General features: G+C 40.2%; 3 protein-coding genes across 8 annotated transcripts in view; 2 read left to right on the top strand and 1 right to left on the bottom strand.

The window, feature by feature from the left end:
• gpat2 (glycerol-3-phosphate acyltransferase 2, mitochondrial) overlaps positions 1-983 on the top strand; it is a 100,320-nt gene extending 99,337 nt beyond the window's left edge. For all 5 annotated transcript variants that reach the window (XM_071483239.1, XM_071483242.1, XM_071483238.1 and 2 more), the window contains one exon: positions 436-983. In XM_071483239.1, the coding sequence (XP_071339340.1) occupies positions 436-552 (117 nt within the window). In that variant the 3' untranslated portion in view covers positions 553-983. The remainder of the gene's footprint in view (positions 1-435) is intronic.
• A 1,687-nt stretch (positions 984-2,670) lies between these two features.
• On the bottom strand, positions 2,671-9,359 carry fahd2a (fumarylacetoacetate hydrolase domain containing 2A). Of its 2 annotated transcripts, none has more exons than XM_071483246.1 (8): positions 9,141-9,359; positions 7,958-8,223; positions 7,209-7,425; positions 6,101-6,160; positions 5,866-6,028; positions 4,052-4,160; positions 3,293-3,380; positions 2,671-3,132 (listed from the first exon to the last, which is right to left on the bottom strand). In XM_071483246.1, exons 2-8 carry the CDS (start codon positions 8,221-8,223, stop codon positions 3,070-3,072), a joined length of 966 nt encoding a protein of 321 aa, XP_071339347.1. In that variant the 5' UTR covers positions 9,141-9,359; the 3' UTR covers positions 2,671-3,069. The 2 variants fall into 2 exon arrangements, with proteins under 2 accessions (XP_071339347.1, XP_071339346.1); XM_071483245.1 differs by lacking the exon at positions 9,141-9,359 and adding an exon at positions 8,985-9,134.
• A 606-nt stretch (positions 9,360-9,965) lies between these two features.
• Positions 9,966-18,201, top strand: LOC139624258 (putative aminopeptidase W07G4.4). The gene is made up of 16 exons (XM_071483244.1): positions 9,966-10,082; positions 11,136-11,177; positions 11,264-11,354; positions 12,230-12,378; positions 12,701-12,809; positions 13,202-13,329; positions 13,414-13,513; positions 13,719-13,794; positions 13,920-14,005; positions 14,753-14,857; positions 15,236-15,311; positions 15,450-15,568; positions 15,945-16,028; positions 16,165-16,222; positions 17,380-17,561; positions 17,672-18,201. The coding sequence occupies exons 1-16, from the start codon at positions 10,072-10,074 to the stop codon at positions 17,807-17,809; spliced, it is 1,554 nt and encodes a 517-aa protein (XP_071339345.1). The 5' UTR covers positions 9,966-10,071; the 3' UTR covers positions 17,810-18,201.

Raw genomic sequence — 18,201 nt, 5'->3', positions numbered from 1 at the left:
TCTTTGGGAATTGACAGATAATTCCAATCCCTGATGTCAAGACAGCTTGATATTTAAGATCGGATCAAAGGAGAAATGTCTTTCTGGTGTTTTTGCAGCTCTTAAACAAAAGAAAGGACAGTGCAGTCTGAGGTTTGGCGCTCTCATTTCGTCTTGTTATTTCAGACCTTGCGGAGTGAATAAGGTAGTTCAGTGTTATTTATGTAACATCTTTTGATTTTGTTTTTTTATTTTCATTTTTGAAGTGTTCTTGTTTTGAAGGGTCTTGTGTTTATCTCTTTTATTACTTCAGTGTTTTTTATTTGTCCTTGTGCAAAAAGCAAACCACCAAAGATAAGAGCTGTGCGCGCTCACGGTGTCTAAATAAAGGTTACTGAATAAAAAAGCGTTGTGGTTGCGAGTGTCCTGACGGTGCTGTGTTTTTGTTCACTTCAGGTTATTTCGGAGGAGCGTGAGAAGGGAGGCGTCTTCCTGGGTATCAGTTCTTTGTTCCAGCTGTCAGAAAACAGGCAGAAATTGCACCGCTTCATCTCACAGTATCTCTACAATTAATGTGTTTAATTCAGCTGTTTGACTCAAGGCCTTGACACGGCTTTGTTTTGTTGTAGAGTCTGACCTCATCTTCTGTTAGTGTCAAGAGAAACTTGTGCTCAGTCATGCTGAGCCAGGATGCTCATGCCTTTAGGTTAATTGCATTTTGATTTTTCAGTGATGAGACATTGATTTTAAGTTTATCTTTAGTAATAGCATTAGCATAAAGCCGCAGGGGACGAGGATTATGAAGTCCCTGTAATCAGTTGTGAGGACTCACTGTAGGATGATGATGCTCAGTGCAGCTTGTGTTTCGACCATGTTTATGTGGCGATGAAGGCTGCACAAGTTCAGTTTGTTGCATGTGGAAGTGTTTTGGTTCTGCTTTTTTCTAGTTTTTCACAAATTGATTAGTTCAAATAAATGAAATACTTATTTCATCATAAATTAAACACACACGCAAAGAGTGGGTTTTATGTAAACAAACTCAGATCTTTTACAACTGTATATCATAATATTCTCATTCCTATAGATCTTATTTCTTCCAAACAGCTCATTGTTCTGAGTCGCACTCCTCTTGAACGTAGAGCTTTAAATGCTGACTCAGACCTCAGGAGAGTCTGTCTGTTCGACGTAGACCTTTTGACACCAAGACGTAGAGACAAATCGATACCCCGCTTTGAACGGGGCAGAGCTTTTTCTGGCAGGCGTTGGTATTTTGGAGTTCACAGCTGAATGTTTGTGCAGTCAAGAGTCAGAGCGGCTGTTTTCTTTTCCCTCCTAAATCAAACCCAAACCAAAGCTGCAGCACATCAGCTCTCACTGACTGTAAAACTCTACTGCCACCCAGTGCTGAACTCAGGGTACTGTTGAATCCTAAGTAGAAGTCTCCGACCACAGTGGGGTCCCAAGTCCATGCTACATACAGATGCCAAGACAGTTGAGTGTGTGTGTGTGTGTGTGTGTGTGTGTGTGTGTGTGTTTACACTGGAAAAGTGACAAATTATACTCAAAACACTCAAAACTTGTGTTTTGAATGTGCCGTTGATGAACACTAATCACCAACAATTCAGTGCACAAGGCAAATGGAGGAGCTGCTCACAGCTGGAAAGAATTCATGGTGGGTGGTGGTGAAACAACTCCAAGAACACCTCAAAAACAAATTATTACTCTCTCTTTGTTCTGAGCAGCAGTGACATTTCAGACTGAAGAATTATATAATTTCCTGTTTGTATAAAACTGCTAAGCATTTTGATGTCTTGCAAAAACAGTCCACTGTGTGCTTATACTACATAATGTTATAGACATAGTATTAGTACAGTAAATATGTTGTATGTTGCTGAGACACAGCTGAAGAAAAGGTAGAGGCAGCATTACAGAGCATCAGGATTTGGTCTTTTTAGCATCTGCAACACCTGAGGAGACACTGACGTATGTGCTATTAATGCCTTGATGCACTCATATATACACACTCAGTTGCCACTTAAGTTTCAGGTATTTCCTTCAATACATCTGTCTGAAGTGTTTCAAATTCAAGACATTCATGCTGCTTTCACATTTCAAAACAAAAAACCCATCTTGTGAATTGTGGGGTAGGTTGGAGTTCAGGAGGTAAACTGCCTCAGCCATTAATTGTGGGTTGGTGGTTTGATGCTGAGCTGTCCTCGGGCAAGACACTGACCCCAGATTACTCCCAGTGTACGGTGTCTGTTTGAGAAAAACTGCTTTGGACAAAATAATTTGCAAAATGAATGTTATGTAATCCCAAATTTTGTGACTTAATGGTCAAACATGATTACCAGGCTCAACACGTCACCTCATCGCAGTATTGAAGTATGTAAATGGGTCTGTTCAGTCCTGGGACTTCCCTACAGCTCATCTCAGTCAGTGAAAAAATGTAACTTCAGCGATGTGAGCAAAAATGAAGTGAGCAGGTACACGAGTCGAAGCCCAGAATCGAAGTCATTATGAGGAATTTTCTTGCAGGCAATGCAAGCGACAAATATTGAGGACAGCATAATTTTAATTTAATTGAATTTTCCCCATCACTGGAAATCTGCGTTCTTCTTATGAGAAAGTTTACTGTTTGAAAGTTAGTAGAAAAGTTTTATATGCAATTCATCATCCTGACTATTGAACATAATTAGAAATACTTTTTATTTTTCACACTCAAATAAATGAGGAGCCTCACAGTTTCTGCTGTGTAGCATGAGTGGGTGGCTGTTGGTCCAGGATATTTTTACAGCTGGTGATGACTGTATGACTCAGTAACTGTGGCTAAGCTGCAAACACCATGTTGACTCACGTAATTACACTGTACACATCCACATGTTTTTCTGCCTCACAATTACCGTAGTATCATTAATAAAACAGTCATCATCCTTTTTACACATCTTCACAGAATCAGGCTGAAAAAATCATTATGAAAAATTATGAAAGTAATTCATTTGTGTAAAGCAGATGATCAGAAGAGCCGTTTGTTTAATAGGTGACATTGCTTTGTGGACTGTTGCTGTTTTTAGCAGTTTATCTTGGACTTCAGACCACTTTGTTGATTATAGAGCCTAACTGGTCTATCTGGCACTCCACCACGTCCCCTTTCTGAAAGAAAGTTAAACAGTTAGATAGTCAGTAAAATACACCTTTATGCAAATATCTCTTAAAATAGCTCTGTTGGATCAAGCGAAAGTAAAACGGGCACTAATGACACATGAATGTGTGCAAACCAGCTCTACATTTTTAATTTCATGTATGAAATCACCTTGAGAAAGACGGGTGGGTTCCTGAACACACCTACGCCTGGAGGAGTGCCCGTCAGGAACACATCTCCCGGAGTTAATGTCACAAACCTGACAGAGGAGAAAAGAAAACACACAGTAGAGGCCCAGACTCAGGAGCAGGGAAGAGAAAGAGTGCTATACATAAAGGCAAGGACTTGCTGTTGATTGAAGAAAATGTGCCTTGTCGTGTTGGTCAACAACTGGGGAATATTCTCCAGAATTAGATATAGTAATATAAAGGGGACCTGTAGATATATTAAGTAACTTTCTCCAAATTATTCTAGTATGCAGATCCTGTGAAAGAAGCCATGAACTGTCGTTATTACAGTGTGACGCAGGCGTTGTCACCAGTAAGTCAGGCCAGGAGGGGAAAATCTTTTCCATCCAAGAATCTCACATCAGACCAGAGAAGGCTCCAGTTGGCCGGGGAGCTTTAGGGCTAAAGGGTGCCAGTCATGGTGGATAAGCCATAGCTGAGTCACATAGTTTCAGCTTAAAGTCAGTGTCGATCAGAGGCCATTTGCTCGCACTGTGCTCCTTTTTGTGGATTAATTTCTGCCACGATTTTAATTGCATCATTTCTTCAATGGCAACCGCACTCTCAGCTGGAGTTACTGAGGCGGAACAATGTTTAGGTTCTGTATTTATTATATAAATCTGCACAAAAAACATGCAGTGTCTCTGTGGAGTTCTCGTGCACAGACACCATCGTCACGAGCAGAAACAGTGAGTGGACTTACTTTGAGACCCAGGCGATCAGAGCTGCTGTCTTGAAGATCATCTGATCAGTGTTGCTGCTCTGGACTGTGTCTCCGTTGACCAGACAGCGGATGCCCAGGTTGTGAGGGTCTGAAGGAGGGATGATACAAAAACCAGGACAGCTGATATCCCTGTTTGTGACTGTAGATATAGACTTACTACATGGCAACACTTCAAGAAGGTGAATGGACACAGTCATGCATAAAAAAAAAAACAGAGGAAGCAGAGATATAGAAAAAATACAGAAAATAGGAAACTGCTATAGAAGCTGTTTTTAACAAACTTAGCAAATTTGATAATTTGATATACATTGCGTTGAATAATTTTTGCAAATTTAGCAATGCTTGGATTAATGCCATAGTATCATTTAATTAATCTGTTTTCACTTATTGGATGAAGAACATTTTTATATTCTTGTCCTTAAACTCCTTAAAAACCTTTTCTCTGTGAGGCTTGTTCCACCAAACTTTCCTAACCTCATGAGGCTGCCTGTTTCCCTTTGTTTGTGGAAAGCTTCCTTTACAGAGATGTCATACAAAAATCAAGGAACAAGGAATTTCACACTGCGATATCAGACTAGAGAATATAATTGATAACAGTAGGTGATGCTACGCTGTCTGGTGTTACAACAGAGGATGATACTGAACATAGACCTGCACTTAGACCCCGAGGCAACGAGAGGAGTGGGAGAATTTTCCTAAAAACTACTGAAATGTATAAATTACTGGGCTGAAATATAGAAATGAAATATAAGATCATGATGACAATATGGCGAGCAGAATATTCATTTTTGCATTACATTTGGTATATTTATTTTTACTTAGATCAGTTCCTGTGACATTTAGACTCCATTTCATTCTAAACCACTATTAGCTATTAGCCCCATACACACGCTCCCTAACACTTTCTTTTAGTCTAGCTTTGCGCTACAGTTCGTGCCAATTGTACTTCTCTATTCAAACTTGTGTGTGTATTTGTTGGTGTTTAGTTTTTGATTTTTTTGTGTTTTTAAAAGCTACTCGATTCCCAAATTTCCTTCGGGATCAATAAACTATCTATCTATCTATCATTGAAGAAAGGCAGAGTACAGGTCTGGACCATTTGTTAATTTTATTTTGTACCTAAGGGAAAATTCAAGGAAATTTTTAAGTGCCTCAAATTCGATGGCTTGTACGTGCCACTTAAGGACGAACCTGTTGAACCTGTCTGTGGGATATCTGCAATAACCTAATATCAGGCAATATGTTGGCCTGGCAGATTTTTTGGTCTAACACTATAATCCACGTCATCTTGATCCTTTCAAACAAAGCAACTGTCACATTAATCTCTTCTTTGAAACTGACTGATTATAAGTACCAAACACAGATGTGCTCTCAGCAAATTAAGTTTTTTTTTTTTTTTATACAAATCCATTCTTAAAGTTTCTGCTGCTATTAAACCGGGGGTAATTATAAACGTCATCATGCCAGTCCTGAACATCCATATCCTCGAGCCTGTGTTAACTTTAAATTTTAAGTATTCTGAATTGATTCCTCAACGACTGTGCCACAGATATGATAACCCACATTCACCTTATGATATTATTGACCTTATGACATCCACCATTATCATTGAGTTGTGGCTGCCCCGCTGCTCCAATCAGCTAAAGAAAGCACACTTTTCAGTGAACAGCAGGTTATTAACTCAGTGGAGCTGCTGAGAGACAAATCACACACAACTGCATGATTCACCGGGCTGCCTATAATTCCCCCGCTCTGTCTCGCTCTCCCTGCTGTGGTTTCTCGTCTCCGCTCACCGTTCACAGCGTCGGTGGTTACTAATGCAGGGCCGAGAGGACAGAAGCTGTCAAACGTTTTTCCCAGCAGCCACTGCTTCCCGTTGCGCTTCATCTGCCAGTCACGCGCGCTGACGTCATTGGCCACAGTGAACCCCGCCACATAGGAGAGAGCATCTTCCTCCTGAACAACAAGAGAAGTGGAAATGGAATATCAAAGCATCACAGACATCAGAGGTGATGATGTTGTTCTCACCTTGATGTGTTTTCCCCTTCGTCCAATCACAAAGGCCAACTCCACCTCCCAGTCCACCTCCTGCAGGGAGACAAAAGACCAAGAAGCAAATACAACATCAAAAAGAACCAGAGCTGTGTCCCAGTTCCAAACTATATAGATATGAGCAGGTTTTTAGTGTGTTCATAAAATGAGAACTCACAACAGTCAGTATGTATTTTTAAAAATGCTTGATTTGTGAGTGGTCTGTTGATTATTGTATCTTATTAAATTTGTTTGACTTGACTATTTATTATTTCCACACAAAAAATAAGATGAAGTTCTCAAGCAACAAGCTAAATAAGGTGTCTTGGTCAAATCTCCCAAAGCTTTCCATAACTTAACTATGACAACACTGATTCTGTTCTTTTGCCCAGACACTGTGATGTACAATTACATTCAGACGCTTAAAGCCAGTGTAAAAACTCTCAGGGTTTCTTTTGATCTCGACCGAAATGTGCAGCCCAGTATGAAATCTCTAGTCGGGTCCTGCTTTTTAATTAAGGAACATTGTAAAATTTAGACACTTCAATCGAATGAAAGTCATCCATGCTTTTATTACATCACGTCTTTTATTTAACGTCTTGTTGTCTTGCCTTAGCAAATCTTCTCGATCTCATCTGCAAATGGTTCAAAACTTTGTAGCACGGCCTTTAACAATAGCACATTTAAATTTCCTATTCATGGTTTACTGGCTTTGCAGTTAGTGAGTTAGTGATTGCTGATGTCTTTTAAAGCTTCAAGTCTAACTAAAAAATTTACATGCTGCTGGTGCAGAATAACACGTAAGATATATCGAAGCTCTGACTCATTAACTAATGTTTTGCATTATTTAAAAACTATGTTTAGTGAAAAAAACAGAAGTAGAAGAAGAAGAATTACATCAGACCTAAAAGTTTTTGTGCCCTGCTTTTTAAAAAAGGTTTTAAAACCATTTTATTTCTTTGGCTTTTTCTTGATTTTCTAACTTCAACGTTTTCGGTTATACACTTATTTCTCCTTGTTGTTATATATTGTCTTCATTCCCCCTTCAAAACACAGTTTAACTTTGTGTTTTTTGAGGTGCCAAAGTTTGCTTCTTTGCCCTCACCTGGCTCTCAGAGGGCAGTGTAATGTCGTCGTACGGCCCTGTGATGGCGCTGGGGAACTTGTTGAAGATTATCGGTTCTTTGGGGATCGGGGCATTCTGCTCCAGGCAGTGGTCGCGGTAGTTCATACCCACACACACCACCTTCTCCGGGGCCAACACAGGAGACAGCAGATGGATGTCTGATCGCTGCAGCACACACTGACCGGATGCCAAAGCTCTGAGGAGGAAGGGGATGAAGATGAGTTGGCGAGATGCTCACGCTTTCTTGCAGGAACAAAGAAGCACATTCAGGAAGATGAAGTTTCACAAAGAATAAGACGACGATTTTAACAAAAGAGGTTGATTTATCAGTAACTGGAAATTATTAAATACAAACCGGATGTGGATGTAGATGTAGGAAAAAATGACTGATTTAAGAATTGATGGTGATGTTTTACTATGAGTGTATGCTTTATCAAGATAATAAAACTACTATAGGTTGTTGAATTAGAAAGGTGGCGATGATTGAAGATGATAATCCAAGAAAGAGAAAATGATTTAGGATAGAAGGTTGTAGATTTAAAAGATGACATTGATTTAAGAAAAACATGGTGAGGTAAGAAGATTTTGTTAAATGGAAAGGTGATTTATTATGGAGATTATGATGAGGAGCAGGGAGACAGTGATTTGGAAGCAAGAAAGGCATAATTAGGGAGGATGATGATGATTGATGAGGATCATTTAGAAGGAAGAAGACTGAGGTTTGATACCTCTGCGCACACTCCAGACCCTTGCCCCCGAGCTCCAGCAGCTCTCTCACTGTTGTGGGCATGGAGGGGTCAAACGCCTTCAGATCCACCACACCCAGCCCTTCGCCTTGCTCCACTCCCACCCTGATGCCTCCTTTGTCACCACGGCGATGAAACTGCACCAGACGCATGGCTGCACCACTCAGGCCTCGGCTCTGTGAGGTTGTTGTCTGGCTTCGAGAGAGTAAACTTCTGAAGATGCAAGACGAGCGAAGAGGAAGTCTCATCTGTTGAGGACAAAATAAATGAAAGTAATGAAAGCAGACAAACAAGCAGAGACAAAACTGAAGTCCAACAAAAGGCGAATGAGATTTCTTTTTCTGAGGGTGTCTTGAACATTTGAGTTGATTTTCTTCCAATCGAATGTCTAAATCCTAAAGATATTACATTTTTAATTGTGGAAAACAGAAAATACAACACAGCAAATTCTCTCATTTTAGATGGTGAAGCTGGATAAAGTTTACCACCCTCAATTATCAAAAAATGTCAGTGATTGCAGTTGTGTTTCATTTTACTGACTCATCATTTCTGCACTGGTCTTGCTGTAAAATCACATGATCTGTCCATGTCTTTATATGACACACTGGGCTTTTCCTTGAGCAAAGGCAAATTGAAAACTTGCAACAACAAAAAAAATGTGGGAAACATCACACCATTGTTAAAACCTCTGTAATTTCAAAGGCTTACTTGGGAAATCTATAAACTTCTCTAACTGTCTGAAGGAAAACTCAAGAACCTGCAGTTCTCATAAACTCGCAAGACCAGTGAGAATAAAATGACCAGAATATTAACTGTGAACTGGTTAATGTCCGAAATGAGTTTGCTGAGAAGAAGTTGCGATAATAAGTCAAGTGCCCATTTGTCAGTCAGCAAGACTGGCTCACAGTGTACAACTATGATTGCCTATCACTTGATAACGCAGCAGTAAATCATGAGCTTGATAAGAAAAGCATGAATACAGCTGCAGTGGCTGGTAACTCGCGCCTACCTGCAGCTTGAGTGCAGCTTTGCAAGAATGTCTCCTATCTGAGATTAAATGCCATTTCAGGAGGAATGTGACTCTGTAACCTGCTGCTGAATAACTACGACGGGTGGACTGTCTGTTGAGGGATCGCCCTTTGTACAGTCTGTGGTTAAAACTCACCTCTCCGGTACTGCACAGAAAACATTACTTTTAACTGCTTCCGGTTTGTGTTTGTAGTTCACTAGGTCAGACTTCCAGAAACGAGACAAATTACTCAGCCGAGCCCAATGGCAAAGTGTGCTCAGTATATTTTATCATATCATATTTAACAATGCATGATATACTGCTAATATGTTGTTTTTCATGCTGCTGTTTTACGTTTTTTAATCAGTTATTAAAAAACTACAGTTCCCGGGTGTATCCTGTAAGACGCCTTAAAGTGCAGTAGGAATGTAGCAACTTCAACGACCTTGCTCGGCGGTCTTGAATATGTTTTAAAAACAAAACACTAATCAGATGCCAATCACGCACTTAATTCGCCCTGTCAGGAGCCAAATTTAACAACAAATAGATCAAAGTAGCATCTCAACGATGTAAAAGTACCGAAGTAAAAATTTTGCATTTAAAAGACCTTCTCATTCAAACGTACAGAAGTATTATTAGCTAAATGTACTTTTATTAAAAATACTGTGACTGATAATTTATCATATTTTACAGTAACATTAACACAACTGTGCGTAAGTTGCTTACAGCTGTCTGAAGTCTGGTGGAGTAGAGGTTTCAAATAGCATAAAAAGGAAATACTTGAGTCCTGACAGGAATTAAATTTGACATACAAGTACCTCAAAACTCAACTTAGGTTCAGTAGTTTCGTAAATAGGTTTTGCTGCTTTACACCACCGCTTACTGATGTTATCTGAGACAAAAAGAATAAAGTAGCTTTTTACGGCTAGGATCGTCATAAATACGAGCTAGGAGAAGACAGCGAAGGCAACACGAGTGCAACTTAACGGATCATGTGATCGACCGGAGAAGAGTGCAGGGCAGGATCCGCTGGCACCGGCTCCGAGCTGTCTCTTTATCCCGACGACGCCAGAGGAGAGAGATCAAAATGTGCACCAGGTGAGATGAACGACTGATTATATTTTAAACGCTGGGTTTACGTTTAGGCTTCTCGGGTTCCTAATGTGCAGTTTGCATGAAACAATAGCCGTAGAGACTCAGAAAGGGTCTTTTTTTTTTTGTTTGTTTGTTGATACTTTAAGCCTTAGCTTTATAATGGCGTGTTTTCTTGAGCTGGTGTGATTGACACATTTCATGTACGTGTGATCGTGCTTCATTCAAAGCAGAAACATCTGATCCTCTCATGTTGCAACAGAGGTGGATACATTTTCCACTAAAAGGGCCCACACAGTCAATGTTTTGCTTAGATTTTACTTTCAATATAACTAAACTTCCTTATCTTCCCTGCAGGTGTCATATGATGCCAGAAATGTCAGAGGAGTGTCAGAAAATCACTATTAAACAGTGATTCGTGAAGTAAAGAGAAGCAAATACAAACCATGCAGCGAATAGACAGATCAGCTTCTTCAAATGTTAATGGATTGGATTGTAGAACAGGAAGGGGAGGGGAGAAAGGAGTCAATTTAAGTATATTCTGGATACAGGGGTCTTGCTGACGCCGAAACTGGAAAGAGGCAGCAGAGCAATGGTCCAACATACTTCAAAAAACAACAATGAAACTCTTTGGGTGGATCTTAAATATGGGAATGTGCACAACAGCCTAGAAATGTGTCAGAACCTGATCTGCAGGAGTGGCTGAAAATTCCTAAATCAAAAACAGAAAGTTTTATCTATTCTTTTTTTAGTTCATGAAATCATCCACTGTGAACTGTCGCGGTTGCTTCCTGTAAGGTACACACTCAGTACAAAGTCGTGATTTTTCCTACAGTGGGACAAGAAGTGAACCTGTCACACAGCTAAAATTAAAGCAGATCTCAAAGGTCTTCCAGGTTTCCACATTTCATCCACTCTGTTATCATTAACCTGCATTATAAAAACACAAGAGTCTAATTGCATCACTCTGTCTGAGATAGCGTATCTGTGTCAGGCGGTGCTGACATTGCATATACCAGAGGAAATGAGTCTGTTTTCTTTGTGTGTTTCTCTCTGCAGCGTCCAGCCTATTGAATGGACCACCGACCTCAAGAACCAGAAGTGAGTATCAGGAGAAATGCTGTGTTTCCTCTTTAGCTGCGACACTGTTTGTGCATTTTAACAAACTGTATTTTCTTCTTTTCTAGTTTTGATGGCATCGTCTTGGTGACCCAGAGCCATGACACGTTGCCCTCTGAACTCGAGTGCCTGAAAGCTCCTCTGCAGGACTACAGCTCCGTAAGTGTCTGTTCTCCCACCACCTGCAGCCAGTCAACTGCCAAATCCTGCAAAAGATTTATTTTCTCACCTGACCTTCCTTTGTCTCCTTTACACCCAGATTAAACTGACATGCACTCACACACCAAAGTAGATCACTGCTGCTGATGGGCTATCAAGAATAACACGATACATTCTCATGTAGGACTGAAAAACTTCAGTGATCCAGTATCGGTTGTTAAAACCTGAGATTTGTCTTTGCATCTGTGCATTTTCCTAATGGAAATGTGTGTATTGGCTGTAAATGTGTGGACTGTGGTTATTTGTTTTAAATGTTTAAGTTAGGAGCACATGATATGTAAAATACACACTTGCATTATAGAAACCAAGTTATTAAAACTCACACAGAAAAGGTATTTTCAGTCAAAAAGTGTATAAGATAGCTGCTGTTTTCTCCGAAGTCATCATGCAATATGGATATTAACCCAGTCTAACCCTTTGTAAACTTGGGTTAGAGACATATTTCCCACCTCTCCACTGAAGTATTGATTGTAGGAAAGGAGAAAAAGAAATCATGCTAGACAAATTATATAGAGATTTTTTTTTTTTTCAGAATTTCCTCCTCTGGGTGATTTCACCTGTTCAGTCCTCAGTTGGTCATATACTGTACAACCAGTGACAATAGACAGACACTGCTTCAGTTTCAGGGTTCAGCTAATCATAAGTCACTTTATCAAAGGTGACACCAGCAGCCTTCTGCTACCACTGTAAACAAAGATGGACAGTGAAGACGAGATCAATACATTTCTTTTCTCTCATGCGTCGTTCTGCTTCCAAAGCTCAGAACGAGCAGTCGTGTGATTGTGCTTTCATGTGTGGTGTTATTTTACTTCCAGGTGGACAGTGGTTTGGGAGAGGAGGTGGTGATCATCAAGGTCCCTGGTCTCCCTGGTAACCGCCTGGTGTTTGCATCCACTGGCCCAGTAAACCGCGACTACGATGACATCAGGCGCTTCAGTGATGCAGCAGTCAACGGCATCAAACGGTCAGTTGATGGCGGTTGATTTTTTTTTTTTTTTTTTTTTTTTTTTTCCTCCTCCTCATTCATGTCCCATTTCCCGTAATGGCAGACACACGCCCATTGTATCAACATTTGTTGATATTTGGTTTATAAATTCATTATTCAATAAGTGTCATTAGAATGTTTTATAATTCGTAGAAATGACTTATCAATAAAACTCTGATGTGATGTTGTGGTTTCGGATCAGTCTGATCCGCTGACAGATATCTAATAAAGGGCTTATGGTGGATACATAAAAGACAGTAAAAGTTTCTTTGCTGTCTCACTCATCTGTGCTTCCTTCCAGGGCCTTGAAAGCTGGCATGCAGCGCCCCCTGCTGGTCTGCCCTCCACACAAGGACTACAAGAACAGCACCCTGGTGGCGGCCCTCGGGGCCCTTCATGCTCTCTACATGGTGAGAAGAAGCCAAACAACTCCTCCTCATTCAGAGCTGAATGCACTGCTCAGCCAGGATGCACTGTGACCCCTAACTACAGTCATTTTAGGAGGTGGTTAGGGAGGCATCTGACAACATTTGTAGAACTGTGAGAATGCAGTTTATCTATGACGATCAAGTTCTCTACCTGTAAAGAGGAAAAAAGGTGACTTCACATAATTTTTTCTGTAATGTAGTTTACATAAAAGTTAAAGCTGATCATGTGTGAACTATAGTCCGTCTGAACTAAAGCCAAACACAGCCTGCTACATAGCTACATGCTCTAAACAGGGTCATTTTGCAAACATGAAAAAATGTCTGCATATGGTACAATACACTCACTTTTCATATTCTGTCTTCTCCATTAAAAGCCCCTTGAAGTGAGGGAGGGAAATGTGAAACCCACTGACTACAAGGTGTGTGTACTGGGGCTGTGGGCTGCACAGGAGGCTCAGGGGAAGAAGCTGGTGGAGCTAGCTGATGCTCTGGAGAGCGGGAGGTGAGTCAGAATTCTTCATCTCATTTCCTGCAGAGATTTTATCACATCATGTTATTCACTCACACCCCCTCTCCTCCTCCTCAGACTGGCATGTCGTGACATTGGTGGCTCCGACCCCGAGCGTATGGCTGCTCCTCGTGTGACTGAATACGTCCAGGCTCTCTTCAAGGACAGCCCCGTGCAGGTAGTAAGAAATATTAAATCATATGTGCAAACAGAATCACATGATAGTCACATGATAGAAGATCAAAAATTATTTTTTTTTCTCCTTAGAAAAAATGTGAAGAAATAATTTCTGTCACTGTCCAGAATAACTGTGTGGGTGTTTGGTTCTGCAGTGGCACTTTAAGCCAGTTTTTAAGAACGAGTCTGTGTCTATTCACCTGCAGGTGGAGGTGGTGAGCGACCTGAAGATTCTGGAGAAAGAGTATCCCTGTCTGGCTGCAGTCAACCGCTGTGCCAACAGTAAGAGAACATACTCTGTGTTCATCACATATTAACAAGGCTCTGAACGCAGATTTTCCACACTGTTTTTTTTTCTTTTTTAAAACACCGTTTGTATACTCATTCATAGTTTCGTCCTCTTACAGGTGTACCTCGTCATCAGGCCAGAGTTATCAAGCTGCAGTACTGTGGAGAGGGACCGATCCAGAAGACGCTCATGTTGGTGGGAAAGGTGAGAGGGAACTGTCAGGCTTCTGTCCGTGAACCACCAAAACATTAAAGGAAAGCTTGACGCTGAAATACATATGAAGTCAGGATATGGACAGTTATGTAGTTTTTTTTTGTTTTTTTTTTGGAGCTGCTGTAAATGATGGCTTTATTGATCAATAGTTTGTTGACAGGCAGGGATGGAACAGTGGTGGAGAACTTGCTGCATGTTTGGTGATTGATTGCAGTTTAAATTAATGTCAAAGTGAGTAAACTGTGACTGAATTTTCAACAAATACAATGAATAAAAATAAAAGAACTTAAATGATCAATTCCAGTCTCATGCCAAAGTCTTCAGAGACTGAATGTGTAGTGTAGTGTAAAATAATACACATAATCTCTAGAAGCGCTGCACATACAAAACTCTTAAGTGTATAATAACTGATTAGTCAAACAAGAGAAAAAATAATCTATTTTTATAATTTAATAATTATTGTAGTCATTTCTTAAACACTAATTTCAAACATTTACCGGTTCTAGTTTCTTTAAATGTGAAGATTTAACACTTTTCTTAATGACAGTACATTGAATATCTTGGATTTTCATCTGTTTATAGGACAAACGGGACATTTGAAGGAGTCACTTTGGGATGAGGAAAATTATAAAGTGCATTTTTTGCTTCGGTATTTGCTTAGAATTAGCATGCACCGTGTCTACTGTGACTGAATACTTAATAAACAGAAGTTGGTTGTTTGTTATGTGATGTTTCCAGGGCATCACCTACGACACTGGAGGAGCCGACATCAAGGCCGGTGGGTTCATGGCTGGGATGCACAGGGACAAGTGTGGAGCTGCTGCCGTAGCCGGCTTCTTCCAAGTGAGTGGCCTCCCTTTGAAAAACAAACCCTCAGGGAGATAAAGAAACAGATCTCTTTGTTTGGCTGAGTGATTTCAAAATAAAATCTGTACTTCAGGACTTGTGACCTGGTGAGGCATCAGCTGCAGGTGGCTCAGACCTAGAGGTTGCTGAGTTATGACAATTGAAGAACATATTAGATCCAATAACAATGATATTTTTCTTCATGTAAGCTCTTGATTCTTTCAGTTCTGCTTATATTTTATGCAGCATCCCTTGGTAGAAGGGTAATATTCATAGAATACCATAGTAAGAGTTAGAAATCTTGACATAGAGACCTGAGCTTTAGTAACTTATTTACAACTCAGACACTTTAGTTATGTCTCTCTTGCTCTCTAGATTTTAGCCAAGCTGAAGCCAAAACATCTGAAGGTTGTTGGTTCGATGGCCATGGTGAGGAACAGTGTGGGTGCAGGTCAGTTTAATCCACTTTTTCCCATTATTTACGTTCCTGCTGGATTTACTTCTCTCAGTGAGACCTGTGTTACAGCTCTCTCTCCCTCAGGTGACTGTGTATGTGTGTTTTTTTTTTTTTTTTGTTTTTTTTTTACAGACTGCTATGTGGCCGATGAGCTGCTGGTTTCCCGTGCGGGTCGTAGAGTGAGAGTGGGAAACACTGATGCCGAGGGACGTATGGTGATGGTCGACCTGCTCTGTGAGATGAAGGAGAAGGTTAGAACATCTCGTCAAAATTACTTCTTAACTCATTTCTACAGGCTAATGGCGTTTCAGTGTCAATGTGCACATTAAAAATCAAGTGAAGTTTACAAACGTTTGTACCCCAGCACTCCTCAGTATGGTACATACGTGTCCACATACTGACAACTTCCCACCTCCTCTTGACATTTTAAACACATGTCTGTAGAACTTTGATTCATCCTGAAAATCTCTCCTCACAAATTGCCATATTTGTACCCGTGTTGTTTCATCTGTGGTAAGATGTCGTAGATATTCTGAACTTGTTACAAGCAAGGTTAAGTTCAGTATACTGCTGAGTGAGAACTGATTCCTTTCTTTTTCCTTTTGATCATGTCATCTGTTTCTGCAGGCAGTATGCGAGACTTCCCCTGAGCTGTTTACTATCGCGACCCTGACTGGTCACGCCATCAGAGCCATGGGACCCAACTACTCCGTGAGTACTGTTTAAACACAGACAATACTGCGATTTACTGAGAGGTGGTGACATTTTAACATAAAGAAATTCAAATAATCCACTGTTGTAGAAATCATTGTTTGCACTGAGGTCGGTTATAAATTTCTCGTTGTAGATTATCATGGATAATGGACCAGCCCACCGCAGTGAGAATGCTGCTCAGTGGCAGAAAGGTAAGAAAACAGTAGGGGTAACATTTGAGTGTAAAAGTTCATACTTGACTTTGGAAACTAAACTAAATATAATTTAAATTAATCAAAGTCCACTTTCTAGGTTTTTATTGAGCTTTCAACCACATCTAAAGCTCATAATCAGTCAGTGGAGTTGTGTCAGTGGTCAGTTATTACAACAGCTGAGACATCTCCATCTATTGAAGACTTTGAGATGTAGTTGAAAGCACTGGAAAAAGCCAGTAAGTAGTCCTTAAATTAAGATTATTTTCTCAAACTATACGGATAAAGCTATAAAAAATATGTGACTTGAATGCAAAAACCTATGTTAATGTTTTTGCAAATCACGGTCAATTTATTTGAACTAAAGCTAAACAAAAAAATTCAGCAATTAATTACTGATTTGTTGATTGTTAAGCAAATTTATTCCGATTAATGACAAATTAATCTCCCCCAGTGCAAAAAGTTGCAAGCTGTTCTCTGTTTAATATCGTTATGAACTGAATGAGTTTTCGGTTGTGTTGGTTAAACCGAACCACATTAAGACATATATTAGTTAATTTAGTATTTTAGTTTTATTTATTGGTATAAATGTCACAGCTTTTGGCTTTTCAAGAACAATTAATTCGAAATTATTAGCTGATAATAAAAAGAGTGGCAAACACTGTCTAATCTCTAAGGCTGTGATGATGCACTCAAAGCAGACCACTTGACACAGTATCAACCTTTCAAAGCGGAAGTAAAAAGCAAAAAGCAAAAAATAAAAAATCATGTGACCAAAGCAAACAAGGGCTCATTCAGTCTGTCACAGTCAGAGGTGTCACACTAGTGTTGAATACAGGTTGTGCGTTTCAACCTGCCTCATGTTTAAAGGCAGAGCTGAAGACTCTTGTTTAAAAGTGGTTAATTTTTACAATAAAACTATGATTTCAAAATTTTTTAATAATGACAGCGGGACAACTCCTATTTACCACTTTTTCATCATGGTCTTGGATTTAATCCCTCCTTACAAATGCAATACCACAGGAAGCCCAGCAGATTTCGCTATTGTGACCGTATCAAATAATATACTGACTCACTCACAGCACAATTTGCTTCACAGAATGATTTATTTTCCTCATCACTAACAAACATCTTGTCTTCGCTCCACTTTCGTGCAGCTGGAGAGGTGTTGGGCGACGTGTTCGAAGTGTCCAGCATCAGACGAGAGGACTACGAGTTCCACAAGGGCAAGTCTGAATACGAGGATATTCTGCAGTGCAACAACCTGCCGTCCTCAGCTACACCTCGAGGACATCAGACCCCGGCAGCTTTCCTCATCATGGCGTCAGGGCTCGACAAGGTGCTCACATACTGTCAGAATAAGTGTTTATTTATCTGTAAATGACTGTGACAGTGATATGGCAGTGATTAACTTTTACTATTATTGTCGTTTCTGAATTTCCAACGCAGCATGGTGTGGACTCGAGCGTACCTCTGCCGTACTCCCACATTGACATCGCTGGGTCCAGTGGTCCCTTCCCTGGTGTCCCAACAGGAGCCCCCATCCTCGCCATGGCAACCCACTACATCAAGCCTTGTGGCCTCTAAATAGATTCCACAAGTATAAAAAGACTACAGCGTCTGCACTCAATCCCAACACACATTTATAACCGTCCGAATATAAACAAAATCCAAGCCACAACATGTAATGCAAAACATACAGTTTTTCATGTCTGACTTTTCCCAATACCTCAGATTTCTTTTCTGTAGGAATGTAAGATCTTTTCACATTCATCCTATCTGCACCAAATGACCCTATTCTTAAGTGGCCTGAATCTATATATACTCAGGGGTTAAACAGCAGTATAAAAATATCATCCTTTTTTTTATGCGTGTCTGTATGTGTACGACAACCTGGGGATGTGGTTTTGTGATTAATGATGCTGTGTGCCAGTCTTACCAAGTAATAATCACTGATCAATAAAACAAGCCAGAGCTCA

The sequence above is a fragment of the Trachinotus anak genome, unplaced genomic scaffold (genome assembly GCF_046630095.1).
Source record: "Trachinotus anak isolate AG129_WGS33_773 ecotype Australia unplaced genomic scaffold, CSIRO_AGI_Tana_v1 ptg000008l, whole genome shotgun sequence".
Taxonomy (NCBI): domain Eukaryota; kingdom Metazoa; phylum Chordata; class Actinopteri; order Carangiformes; family Carangidae; genus Trachinotus; species Trachinotus anak.
Note: the sequence above shows the minus strand (reverse complement) of the source record. Positions and strands in the feature narration are given on the sequence as shown.